Source organism: Stenella coeruleoalba (assembly GCF_951394435.1).
Source record: "Stenella coeruleoalba genome assembly, chromosome: 1".
In the NCBI taxonomy this organism is placed as follows: Eukaryota; Metazoa; Chordata; class Mammalia; order Artiodactyla; family Delphinidae; genus Stenella; species Stenella coeruleoalba.
In genome coordinates this window covers 21,904,044-21,917,706 of record NC_137169.1, presented here as the reverse complement: position 1 = coordinate 21,917,706, position 13,663 = coordinate 21,904,044, and the positions used below count along the sequence as shown (strand labels likewise).

General features: G+C 45.7%; 1 protein-coding gene across 4 annotated transcripts; it reads right to left on the bottom strand.

The window, feature by feature from the left end:
• Nucleotides 1-2,576: 2,576 nt before the first annotated feature.
• ATP5IF1 (ATP synthase inhibitory factor subunit 1) lies at nucleotides 2,577-12,885 on the bottom strand. 4 transcript variants are annotated; one of them, XM_079903627.1, is made up of 4 exons: nucleotides 12,737-12,885; nucleotides 12,551-12,642; nucleotides 7,872-8,003; nucleotides 2,577-3,941 (listed from the first exon to the last, which is right to left on the bottom strand). In XM_079903627.1, exons 1-4 carry the CDS (start codon nucleotides 12,821-12,823, stop codon nucleotides 3,908-3,910), a joined length of 345 nt encoding a protein of 114 aa, XP_079759753.1. In that variant the 5' UTR covers nucleotides 12,824-12,885; the 3' UTR covers nucleotides 2,577-3,907. The 4 variants fall into 4 exon arrangements, with proteins under 4 accessions (XP_079759753.1, XP_079759752.1, XP_079759755.1 ...); XM_079903626.1 differs by lacking the exon at nucleotides 2,577-3,941 and adding an exon at nucleotides 5,560-5,965; XM_079903629.1 differs by lacking the exon at nucleotides 2,577-3,941 and adding an exon at nucleotides 5,864-6,066.
• Nucleotides 12,886-13,663: the final 778 nt, after the last annotated feature.

Below are 13,663 nucleotides of genomic sequence, written 5' to 3'. Positions count from 1 at the left end.
AGTTAGTGAATTTGTGAAAAGCAAGAGATACTGATATTCTCAGTTGGATGAGATTTTGTGACCCAAACTCCTTGGAAAGAAAGCTCAGAAGGGACACAGATACTACCATTTACTGAGCTCCAACAACAGTCCAGGATACATCTGTTATCTCATGTAACTCTCACCACAATCTCATGAAGTAGGCATTATGGCCCATTTGACAGATGAGGTTACTGAAGCTAAAGAGGTGTGTTGACAAAGTTCAGACGGCTTAGTAATATGTTGAGTAAGGATTCAAACCTAGTTAGGGATGACTCCAAAGCGGAAATTCCACTGCACCACTGATGAGAGAAAGACCTGAATATGTAAGAAGCAGGCTGGCACAAGGAACTGATGCATAAAGCAGAATTCCAATATATTAATTGGGAGTGAGAAACATAATTGTCAAGTGGCCTATAATTGATGGGGCAGTACATCCCTCTTTATAGGACAGCCTCCATGAAAAGCCAAATTATCATCTGAAGGTGGCTAGGGCAGTTGGAATCTGAGCAAAAGGAGCCAGTGAAAAGATGAATCCCTGAACTAATTCCACTCAGAGCAAAACTGCTGGTTAGGGCTCCGGCTTCTTCCCTCTCTTTCATTCACTAAACATTTATTGACCATCTAGTGTGTACCAGGCACTGTGCTGGGCTCTGGAAGTCCAGCGGGGAAGCTTTCAGCCCAGGAGGACATGGCCAGGTGACATTGCCTGGGTTTGTTCCTCCCCTCCTCCATGCCTTGTATTTTTGGCTCGGAAAGATCCACCTCCTGTTGCCATACTCTCCACGCTTGCATCAGCTGTGTTGAGGCCACTGATTGGCCAAAGCTCTTTTTATTCCTCAATCACATTCCAGTCCTGAAGATACATCTAGGTTGGATTTGAAATGTTTCTGAGGTTTCTTTAGCTTCAGACCCTCTCGCAGATTTTAACCCTAATGGGATTCTCATCTGTTCTGTATTTATTCTTCCTAAATTAATTTTCGAATCCCCAATTCTGGGATCACTTTACTACAGTAGAATATTCTTGTACCCTGACCAGATCTGGGGCTTTGATTTATCAGTCCAGATGTAATTTTCTGAGTTCTTATTGTTTTGCCACGCGCTCCCCTCCCATCACAGAATTTAATTTCTGCCTTGGGGGAATTTCAGGAAAGAAACCCAACTCCAGCTGGTTTATTTGATAAAACCAAAGCAGACTCAACCTCTGTGGCTCATTCATACATTCATTCATTTAATTACTCATTAAGCAGGCATTTTGCTAGGTGCTGAGGGAGGTCCTTCTGGCTGACAGGTCCTGAGCTGTCAAGCTATACAACCAAAATTGAAACTGTACCCAGGAGTTGTGCATTAGGGGGCACAACAGCCACAGACTCTTGAAAACAGAGCCAACTCTCTCCTAAGAGCACTGCCCAGGAGTCAGGCAAGTAGGGTGCTAGGTTTTAGCTATGTGACCCAAAGTGAATTTTTTTTCATCTCTTGGAATCTTTTTCCTCATCCGGAAAACAAAGGAATTGAAATTAGCTCCAGAGCCACTGTGGAAAGAACTGATGTTGGGCAATACATATAATTCAGGTTCATCGATTGTATCCTGAGGACAGAAATCTTCAAAAAGGTTTCAAAAATTCACCCCTCTTAATAAATAAAACAAAAAACCCGACGAGCTCCAGTTTGGTTTTGTCGGCTGTGAGCCCTCAGCGCACCCTGCAGGCAGGACTCTGCTATAGCTCAGAACGGGCTGGGGAAAAAGGTGGATTTTTCAGTTCACAGAATCGTCAGGTCCTGAAAAGAGGTCAGGCAACAGCTAGGTAAAGATTGTGTGGTTGCTGAGGGTTCCCCTGCTGCCACCAGGAACCAGACTCCCCAAAGACCCCCAGCCCGAATACACATCCCCTTGTTTTGGCTTACTCTCATCTTACAGGCAGGAATCCTGGGGTCCAGAGAGAAGGCATTTGCCCAAGGTTCCCCAGGCAGTTGGCCACAGAGCAGTATTTAGAACCTTGGGGTCCGGGCCCCCAGTCCAGGGCCACCTGCGCCACAACAGATTGCGCCAGGAGTCTCACATTTCCAGAAAGAAGTGTTCTTGCTCTGGTGTTTTGCTCACCCTCTTTCCCCCTCTCCTCCAGGCCTAGAGGCTCCAGATATCCCATTCTCAGACAATCACCCTGAAGCCTGTCACTGGAGCAATGCCCCAGGACCTTGTCATCAACCTGTTCCACCTCTTCCTACCCTGAAAAGCCTTTCGTTACCCGCCCCCCCCAAAAAAAAGTTGTACTTGGAAGCAGGATATCAGAGTTGAGGGTCCAATTCTTATACTTTATAGCTGTGTGAACCTAGGCAAGTCACTTCACCTCTCTGAACTTGCTTCCTGTTATGTAAAATGGGGCAATAACATTTACCTTCACAGGGACTATTGTGAGGATGAGAGTTGATACATACAAATCCCTTAACAAGGTTTGATGCAGGTTAAGTGTTCAGTAAACTGTAATTATCGTTTAAATTGTTACTGTTGTTCTTATTTTAAAGTACCTAGCTCAGTGACTGGTAGGTTGTTGGGTGTTCAAGAAAGGTGGTTATCACCATTAAATTAAAAAATTTGGATCAGGAAGCCTGGCATTTAGTGGGGACTGAATAAACGATGGTTAGTAATGTTGCTTTTTTGACCCAAGGGCGCCCAGTACGTTTGCAGCCTAAAAGTCTCTCCTTAGCAAAAGCAGCGGCACTTACTTCTTTTTGCTCAGCAACAGGCCCCTCTTATGAAAACCACGGCGGCCAATGAGCAGGAAGATGGGCGGGGTTATCTGGCAGCCAATAGCAGCCCGCAGCGGCACTCAGGCTAGGCCTAGGCTGGTTTCCAGGCTGGTTAGGGAAGCTAACCCCCCAGGCTGATTGCTGGGCGGGGGGTGTCTCCAAATTCTCCTGGCTCTGCTTATCAACCGGGCTCTGATTGGTAAGGACTGCGGCGGCCCGCCCCTCCCTCCGCCCGATACCGCCCCTGTGGGAGGGGGCGCGGACTACCCCATTCGCTTTCCATTTTTTTTTTCCTCTTTCCTTTTCTTCTTTTAATGAACTTTTGGTTTTAGTTCATGTTTTTCCCTTCCAAATTATGTGACACACGTTATTGCAGAAGATTGGAAAATACAGAAAAGTATAAAGAAACAAAAGAAATAACCCGAGCGCTTCCCTGGTGGCGCAGTGGTTGAGAGTCCGCCTGCCGATGCAGGGGACACGGGTTCGTGCCCCGGTCGGGGAAGGTCCCCACATGCCGCGGAGCGGCTGGGCCCGTGGGCCATGGCCGCTGAGCCTGCGCGTCCGGAGCCTGTGCTCCGCAACGGGAGAGGCTACAACAGTGAGAGGCCCGCGCACCACAAACAAATAACCCGAAATTATATTCCTCCACCTCTCCTTTTTTTTTTTTTGTGGAACATAACGCAGCAAAGAAGCAGAAGGAGACAGCTCTACGTGCTCTGTTGTAGGTGCTCTACGTGTTCAATAGGTGCTCTACGTGAAATGAAAAGGTGTGCTGTATTTTATTTTTTTATAAATATGCTTAAAAAAATTTTTTTCTATTTCTTTAATTAATTATTTTTTGGGGCTGTGTTGGGTCTTCGTTGCTGCACGCGGGCTTTCTCTAGTTGCGGCGGGCGAGCTGGGGCTACTCTTCATTGCGGTGCGCGGGCTTCTCACTGCGATGGCTTCTCTTGTTGTAGGAGCACGGGCTCTAGGGGCGCAGGCTTCAGTAGTTGCAGCACGCAGGCCCAGTAGTTGTGGCTTGTGGGCTCTAGAGCGCAGGCTCAGTAGTTGTGGCGCACGGGCTTATTTGCTCTGCAGCATGTGAGATCTTCCCGGACCAGGGAACTAACCCGTGTCCCCTGCACTGGCAGGCGGATTCTTAACCAGTGTGCCAGCAGGGAAGCCCAGGTGTGCTGGATTTAATGTTAGGTTAAAACAAAGAAACAAAAAACCAAGTTGCACAGTGATACATTTAGAATGATGTCATAGATATGTTCGTGATTACACAGAGGCAACAAAAGTCTGGAAGGATGTGCAGTTTGCAACAAACTGTTAGGGTCCAGTTACCTCTGAGATAAAGGGATAATAGAGAAATTATAAGACTTCATACACTACACTTGTTTAATAATTGTTTAAAAGCCAAGATGTATTACGTTTGTAACTTAAAAAAAAAAGATCCTTTTGAAGAGCGGGGGGTGGTGGGGGAAATCCCTTCGAAATTCTAATCCTACTACCAAGAGAGAATCAATGTTAACATGTTGGCTTTTATTTTTTGCGTATATTTATTTATTATATATATGTAATATATTACTATTATATATTTATTCTTTAACCTATGCTTATATTTACGGTATATAAATTATGTATGGTTGTGTAGCCTGCTTTTTCCACTTACTACATTTCGTGATAATTTTCAAAATATTAAATATTCCTTAATTTTTAAAAAATTCATAATAACGTGATTTTACTGATAGGTCATGTTATTTTTAGTAATTTTTTAAAATAAATTTATTTATTTACTTACTTATCTTTGGCTGTTGGGTCTTTGTTGCTGCGCGCGGGCTTTCTTTAGTTGCGGCGAGCGGGGGCTACTTTTCGTTGCGGTGCAGCGGCTTCTCATTGTGGTGGCTTCTCTTGTTGCAGAGCACTGGCTCTAGGCACGCGGGCTTCAGTAGTTGTGGCACGCGGGCTCAGTAGTTGTGGCTCACGGGCTCTAGAGTACTGGCTCAGTAGTTCTGGCGCACAGGCTTTGTTGCTCTGTGGCATGTGGGATCTTCCTGGACCAGGTCTCGAACCCGTGTCCCCTGCATTAGCAGGCGGATTCTCAACCACTGCACCACCAGGGAAGTCCTCTTTTTTTTTTTAATTGAGGTAAAATTGGTTTATAACATTATGTTTCATGCATACAACATTATAATTTGACTTCTGCATATACCATAGCATGCTCACCACCAAAAGTGTAGTTTCCATCTGTCACCATACAGTTGACCCCCTTTACCCATTTGTCCCTTCCCCCACCCTCCTTCCCCTCTGGTAACCACCAATCTGTTCTCTATGTGTTTGTTTGTTCATTTATTTCTGTTTTTTAATATTCCACATAGAAGTGAAATAATATGGTATTTGTCTTTCTCCATCTGACTTATTTCACTTAGCATAATGCCCTCAATGTCCACCCATGTTGTCGCAAGTAACAAGATTTCTCCTTTTTTTTTCTCCTTTTTTTATGGTATTCCATTGTATATTTATACAACATCTTTATCCATTCATCCATTGACGGGCACTGAGGTTGTTTCCATATCTTGGCTATTGTAAACAATGCTGCAATGAACATAGAGGTGCATATATCTTTTCAAATAAGTGTCCTTAAACATTTCTTTCTTTCTTTCTTTCTTTCTTTTTTGACCACATTGTGGGGCTTGCGGGATCTGTTTCCTGACCAGGAGTTGAACCCGGGCCATGGCAGTGAAAGTGCGAAGCCCTAGCCACTGGACTGCCAAGGAATTCCCCTTAAACATAATTTTTAATGGTTGCAGAATGTTCATGTGTCATATAATTTGTTCATTAATACCTATTGCTGGACATTTTTCACTACTTTATATCAAAATGAGATAAAACTCTTACATACAAAATATTGCATTATATTCCTGATTAGTTCCCCAGGTTAAATTTCTAGAAGCAAATCCATGAGTCAAAGGCTATGAACAAATACATTTCTCTTGATGCTAATTGTAAAAACTTTTAGAAGTTTATTTCTGTGAATGTTATTGATGCCTTCCTTAGGCCGGGCTGCCATAACAAAATATCATAGACTGGGTAGCTTAAAAAACCGAAATTAATTTTGTCACAGTTCTGGAGCCTGGAAGTCCAAGATAAGGTGCCAGCATGTTCATGTACTGGGGAGAGCTCTCTTCCTGGCTTGCAAATGGCTGTCTTCTCCCTGTGTCCACAGATGGCAGAGAGTGAGCAAGCAAGCTCTCTGGTGTCTCTTCTTATAAAGGCACTAATCCCGTCATGAGGGTCCCACTCCCAGGACCTCATCTAAAATCACAGAATGGGAGAAAATTTTTGCTAATTATATATCTAGTATCCAGAGTATATAAGGAATTCTGGGGGCTTCCCTGGTGGCGCAGTGGTTAAGAATCCGCCTGCCAATGCAGGGGACACGGGTTTGAGCCTTGGTCCAGGAAGATCCCACATGCCACGGTTCAACTAAGCCTGTGTGCCACAACTACTGAGCCCACGCTCTAGAGCCCGTGAGCCACAACTACTGAAGCCCGTGTGCCACAACTACTGAAGGCTGCGTGCCTAGAGCCTGTACTCTGCAACAAGAGAAGCCACTGCAATGAGAAGCCCTCGCACCGCAACGAAGAGTAGCCCCCGCTCGCCGCAACTAGAGACAGCCCATGCACAGCAACGGAAGACCCAACACAGCCAATAAATAAATAAATAAGTAAAATCTATATAAAAAATAAATAAAATAAAGAATTCTGGAAACTGAACAAGAACACAATCCAATTCAAAATAGGCAAAGGACTTGAATGGCTGTTTATTCAAAGAAGATATACAAACAGCCTATTGGCCAATATCATTAGTCATCAGGAAAATGCAAATCAAAACCACAATGAGCTACCACTTTTTTTTTTTTTTTTTGCTGTACGCGGGCCTCTCACTGTTGTGACCTCTCCCGTTGCGGAGCACAGGCTCCTGACACGCAGGCTCAGCGGCCATGGCTCACAGGCCTAGCCGCTCCACGGCATGTGGGATCTTCCCAGACTGGGGCACGAGCCTGTGTCCCCTGCATCGGCAGGCGGACTCTCAATCACTGCACCACCAGGGAAGCCCAATGAGCTACCACTTTACACACATTAGGATAGCTAGAGTCAAAAAGTCAGATATAACAAGTGGTAGTAGAGATGTGGACAAACTGGAACTCTGTACATTGCTGGTGGAGATGCAAAATACCACTGTGGATAAACAATTTGGCAGTTCCTCACTAAGTTAAACATAGAATTACCCTATGACCCAGCAATTTCACTCCTAGATATGTATCCAAAAGAATTGAAAACAGGTGTCCAAACAAATACTCGTACAGGAATGTTTTTAGCAGCACTATTCACGACAGCCAAAAGGTGGAAACAAGCCAAATGTCTATCAATTGATGAATGGATAGTCTAAAGTGTGGTATATCCATACAATGGAATATTATTCTGCCATTTAAAAAATGGAGTGAAGGGGCTTCCCTGTGGCGCAGTGGTTGAGAGTCCGCCTGCCAATGCAGGGGACACGGGTTCGTGCTCCGGTCCGGGAAGATCCCACATGCCGCAGAGCTGCTGGGCCTGTGAGCCATGGCCGCTGAGCCTGCGCATCCGGAGCCTGTGCTCCGCAACGGGAGAGGCCACAACAGTGAGAGGCCCGTGTACCGCAAAAAAATAAAAAAAAATAAAAGAAATAAAAAATGGAGTGAAGTACTAAAACATGCTACATGGATGAACCTTGAAAACCTTATTCTAAGTGAAAGAAGCTAGACACAAAATGTCAGACATTGTATGATTCTATTTGCATGTGACATTCAGAACAGGCAAGTCAAGTCTATGGAAACAGAAATCAGACTAGCGGTTGCCAGGGGCTGGGTGGAGGGGTAAATGGAGAGTGACAGCTTAATGGGTATGGAATTTCCTTTTGGGGTGATGAAAGTGTCTCAAACTAAATAGAGGCAATGTTTGCACAACACTGTGAATATACTAAATGCCACTGAATTTTACACTTTAAATGGATAATGATTCATTTTATGTTATGTGAATTTTACCTCAAGTTAATAAAAAGACTGATGAGCAAGGAGGTACCTGTGGCATCTGCTAATTGAGAGGTTGTGTCGGGTGGCACCAACATGTGAAGTGTTGGCGTACATCTCCTTGTACTTCTTTGTTCCTTTGCCTGCTCTGAAGCTTTTTGTTCCTTTCCAGTGTTTCCAATTCCTGCAAGTAGGATACAAGTGGTTTAGGAGTTTTCTGCTCTAATAAAGGACTGCACCTAAAAAGAAGAGGGAAAGGAGCAAAGGAGGGAGAGAGGCTGGAAAGAAGGAAGGAGGAAGGAAGGACTAAGAAGTAGGAAACGGTGACTGATTCAGCTTACAAATGGCCAACTCAGCCCTGGGAAGATTCATAGAACTCACCACACTTCCTCCTCCTCCCCCATTGCTCCCTCCAGGCTCCAGATAGAAAGGCTGAAGTATTGTCAGTTCCCCAGGAACCAAGGGTCTCTCTCAATGCCAGGCTTCTTCGGATGCTGTCACTCAGTCTTTTTTTTTTTTTTTAATTAATTTATTTTTGGCTACATTGGGTCTCCGTTGCTGCGCACGGGCTTTCTCTAGTTGCAGCCAACGGGGGCTACTCTTCCTTGCGGTGCGCAGGCTTCTCACTGCAGTGGCTTCTCTTGTTGCAAAGCACAGGTTCTAGGCAAGCAGGCTTCAGTGGTTGTGGCATGCAGGCTCAGCAGTTGTGGCTCATGGGCTCCAGAGCTCAGGCTCAGTAGTTGTGGTGCACGGGCTTAGTTGCTGTGCGGCACGTGGGATCTTCCCGGACCAGGGATCGAACCCGTGTCCCCTGCATCGGCAGGCGGATTCTTAACCGCTGAGCCACCAGGGAAGTCCCCTAAATATAATTTTTAATGAATACGTTTCAGAAATCTGAAAATGGAATACATAGGGTATGCAGCAATGCATATTCAAGAATAGTGGAACAACCCAGGGTCGTCCCCAATTGTCCAGGCAAGTCCCACCACCCCCAACCTGTCCCACAGTGAGGAGGTAGTTAACAGGAAGCTGAACCGCTACACTGGAACTGCAACTCAAGACTGTGGGAGCAGGAGTTCTGAAGTAAAGTTCTTGCTCAGCACAAACCTGGTTGTGTGACCTTGAGAAAGTTATTCACTATTCCCTGCTTCTGTTACTTTGGTTATAAAATTAAGCTAATGGTATGAACCTATTTACCAGAAATATCATGAGATTTAATGAGCGTAGTTGTTGCTCACGGGCTCAGTAGTTGTGGTGCATGGGCTTAGTTGCTCCGCGGCATGTGGGCTCTTCCCGGACCAGGGATTGAACCCATGTCCCCTGCATGCAGGCAGATTCTTAACCACTGTGCCACCAGGAAGTCCCAGTTTAAAAAAAAAAAATTATTTAGGTTTTTGCCGGGTCTTAGTTGCAGCATGCGGGATGTTCACTGTGGCATGCGGACTCTTAGTTGCGGGATGCATATGGGATGTGTTCCCCGAACAAGGATTGAACCCAGGCTCCTGCACTGGGAGTGCAGAGTCTTACCCACTGGACCACCAGGAAGTCCCATAAAGCTCAGGTAGTCTTAAATTAGGCTGCTCCAAAAATTCATTTAACCTTTTTAAGAATTCAAACTCACGATTCCTCATTTTCACGTTAAAGTTCCAACTTTTTGCTTCAATCATCATTAGACTGATTTTTATTTAAAATATAGGACAAGAGCAGATGGTACACTGCTATTGAGGAATCAACTCAGGAACATCATTCCCAATAAGGAAATTATTGATTGTAAGTCATGAAAACACTGTCATCTTCAAACTTAAGAGGTTGTTTTGTTTTGTTTTTGGCCACGTCGCTTGCGGGATCTTAGTTCCCCCATCAGGGATCGAACCTTGGCCCATGGCAGTGAAAGCAGGGAGTACTAACCACTAGACTGCCAGGGAATCGCCAAACTTAGGAGATTTTGTATGCCTTTCTTTGGTCACAAAAATGCGAAATGGAAGATATTACTTGTTCCTCAACCAATTTTTAAACTTTTCAAATTTTGTAGTGTTCTAAAATTTTAAAAAAGGTATATGACTTAATATAATCATTTCTTGCACTTCATCTTTGAGGTCATTTTGTTGCTGGCCACTAGAATCTCAGCACTCATACCTCAAGAGTACCATAAATAAGCTTTTCATCAGTAGCATCATGGACAAGTTTTGGAAACAGCCATTGTTTCTGGTCTGCAAGGGCAGGGTCAATGACTTATCCAAGCTGTTATCACTCAGTGGCCCTAAAGGCTTTTGTGTAATAGGGTCTTACAACAAAAGACTCGTCACAATTCTGGGGCAAATGATCTACTGAACTGGAGAATTGAAAATGTCTTGCCAATGGCCCATAGGTCACTTGAAGTTTTGTTTTGTTTTTTGTCTGGACGAATTACACAAGTAGTTTGTATAATAATTTAGCTAAACAAGGCCTTAAAGTCTAATTTGAATCAAGAGCATACTCGGCAAAGCAAAATATAGCCTAAGAAATAATTCTGATTCTGTGCTGTTAACAGATTTGATTAGGAGTCAAAACACCTGGATGCCAAGGCAACACATGATTTCTAATTCCAGCCTTCTCAACCTGCGCAAGGATAATTAGAACAAGGATAACTAGTTCATATGAAGAGCTGTTTACTCCATTTTATAAATGCAAAATGGTGTGATTATTGATGGTGCCTTGAATTACACCTTTTTAAGCAATCACTCCTGTTTTCCAGGCTGCTCTTGACCTTACGCTTTGGATTGAGGTTTATTCCTTAAGAAGCTTTCTCTGAACACCTCTTGACTAGTGTCCGACAGGGAAAGGGGCCTTTCCATTCTCCATGTCACATTGGTCCCCCCATGTTGCACAGCACTTATCACACTGTGCTTTGTCTCCAAGTTCCCTACTGCTGGTACCCTGTCTGATTCATTTTAGTGGTTCAGTAGTGTATCCCCCTACCCCTCTTCAGATAGAAGGCATTAGACACAGTTCACTGATGACAATTTATTATAATTTGTTGGAAGCACACAGATAGATATTAATTAAACCAGAACTATGTCTGGTTTAAGAGAAGTGGGCAATAACAGGTAGCCATGCTATAGGGAACTGTGTGCACTTAATCATCATCACGTTTTAGTTTCTTGATTGACTGCTTGTGCCGCTCAATTTCTTTCTGCAGGTGCTCAATCTCCTTCATGTGATGAGAGATCTCATTTTCATGGTGTTTCTTCAAGGCTGCCAGCTGTTCTTTAGCACGAGCTCTACAAGGACATAGTGGCTCTTGGTTTAATCCCAATCCTTCACCCCAAAGAGACCTCTAAGCATAATCTGAAATACCTAAGGCAAAGAACAGGAGTCCCAATCCCATGGGAGTCTGGCTGGTCATCCTCGTCTACCCTCTCAAGCCCCATATTAAGAATACTCCACCTTAAGGTGTATCATTTTTAGGAGATGACCAAAATGATTCCATCTTCCTGGTGCTAGTGCCTGAAATTCCACCGCTAATGATGGATTCCTTTCAGATTCAGTAGAAAACTCCAGAGAGGTATGACTTAAGTCCCTAACTGGGGGACTTATTAGAGGAACAACCCAGAGAACAGAATCCCTTTTGGGAGGAAAAAGAGCAAAAGGTGGGGGTGGGATATACGAAGGGGCATAGTTAAAGGACAAATATATGTGTCCTATCCCAGTTAATCTAGGGCTTTCTTTACCTGAGAACTGCAAGACCCACTGTAAAGGCCAAAATGAAGGCGGGGGGGGGGGGGGAAGAAGCGGTCTCTCGCAGTACTTGGCAGTCCAAGTTTAGGTCTCAAGAAGGGATGATTCAAATGTTGGTTCGGCCACATACGGGCCTCTGTTTTCCATAACCGTACAATGCAGGAGGCCAATTAGATGATCTCTAAGGGCTGCACCTTGTCTCTCTGGTATGGCAGGTGCTATGGTGGTAATTCTTAAGAGTGAGCAAGAGAGGGTGGAAGAGAAAAGATAGGTCAAGGAGAAGCAGAAGCTAGATTAGTTCCACGCTGCTCCTCACTGTGGATAGAAGTCACTGTAAGATAACTCGAGGTTGGTAAACAGGATAGGTAGGCCCAGTCCACACCATACTCCTAAAAGCTGGGCTGGGTGGAGCAGGCCAAGTCTCCGAGGAGTGGGGGATGGGGTTCCAGCCATGAGCAGCTGCTACATGCTCTACAACCCACTAGCTCAGGCCAGTTGGAGAGGTGGGCGGGGGGGTGTCTAGAAATGGCTGAGAGGGTCTGAGGAGTCAGGGAATCCATCCACGCGGGGCTAGCAAAGCTGAGGCCTGGGGTGATGGGTGGGTGAGGGCCGAGGGAGTCAGGCTCAGGGGGTCTGCATGTATTGGAACCGTCGAATCTAGACACTCTGGGAGGAATCTGGGGGGCGTTTGGCGTGATGCGGGGTAAACTCCACGGGTGGGGATGGTAAAAGATTCAGGAACAGATGAGCGGTGGTTGGCGAGTTCTGAAGACCCGCAGGTGGAAACGGCTTGGGCGTGGAGGCCTTGGGATTCGGCAGCGCACGGGAAGCGCCCTACAGGTGGCGAGAGTCGGGTCCTCAAGTGTTGGGTGTAATGGGTTCAGGGGCCGGGAGTTCTACTGGGGGATGGGGCGCCCCAGGACGCCAGGGAGGGATGGGTGGGGCGACTAACAGTTGAAGGACTGGAAGGCCGTGAGAGATATAGGGCTGGATTCGGGGTCCCGTGGGCCTCACCGGAAGTATCGCTCCTCTTCGGCCTGCTCTTTTTTTCCGAAGGCTCCACCGGCGTCCCGGACCGCGCCCGCACTGGAGCCGAGATTGTCTGCCTGCGGAAAGCGACGGGGGTATTGGTAAAGGTGAGGGCGGCAGAGAGGGGATCTGCGCTCAGGGCTGGGGCAACAGGCACCGCCGGCGGCGTACCGATTCCGAGCCGAAGCCCCGGCCCTGCATGGCCCAGACGCTCCACACGCCGAACCGCGTCCGCGCCGCCAATGCCGTGGCTGCCATTGCTGTCAGTGCAGCACCCCTCCAGTGACCGGAGGTGCAAGCTTCGCAGGAGCTAAGGGTGCTGCAGGCCAGGCCGCCAATCGTTTCGCTAGAGAGGCGGGATGAACCTGGGAGTAGCGAATCACGAGAGGGAGAGGCGGGGTTCCTGTAGTTTGCAGCGAATCCTGGCCTAGAGGCGGGCCTATTCTTAGCCGACCCCTAGCAAGGGCTCCAGGGTCAAAGGACTGGAGAAAAATAATGGAGGAGATAGAAAAGCTAGAACAGAGGGGCAGAAGTCAAGAAATTGTAAACCTCCTACATCGCTGGTAGGAATGTAAAATTGTTCAGCCGCTGTGGAAAACAGCTTGGCAGTTGCTCAAAAGGTTAAATATAGAATTACCAAATTCCTTTCTAGGAAATTGTACCCCTCAAATAGAAAACTGGTACTCAACACATGTTCATAGCAGCACCAATTCACAGTAGCCAAAAGATGGAAACAACCCAAATGTCCATCAGCTGACGAATGAACAAACTGTTATACACATGTGATGGAATACTATTAAGTCATAAAAAATAATGAAATAATGATGTATGCTATGCCTTGAATGAACCTGGAAAACATTATGTTAAGCGAATGAAGCCAGACACAAAAGGTCACATGTTGTATGACTGCATTTATATGAAATGTCCAGAGTAAGTCCATAAGGACAATACACAGATTGGTTGTTGCCAGGGGTTGGGAAATATGCGTACGAAATGTTGATTAGGTGCCGGGTATCCTTTTGGGGCCATGCAACTGTTCTGTAACTAGATAGAGGTGATGGTTGCACAACACTGTGAATGTACTAAAGGCCACTGAAT

What these genes read in the sequence shown, in the direction of transcription:
- ATP5IF1 (XM_079903626.1), bottom strand. Translation starts at nt 12,823, where the DNA reads ATGGCAGCCACGGCATTGGCGGCGCGGACGCGGTTCGGCGTGTGGAGC. An exon ending in GGGGCTTCGGCTCGGAATCG is followed by an intron (nt 12,643 to 12,736) that starts GTACGCCGCCGG and finishes CGCTTTCCGCAG; the next exon opens with GCAGACAATCTCGGCTCCAG. An exon ending in GAAGAGGAGCGATACTTCCG is followed by an intron (nt 8,004 to 12,550) that starts GTGAGGCCCACG and finishes TCCTACTTGCAG; the next exon opens with GAATTGGAAACACTGGAAAG.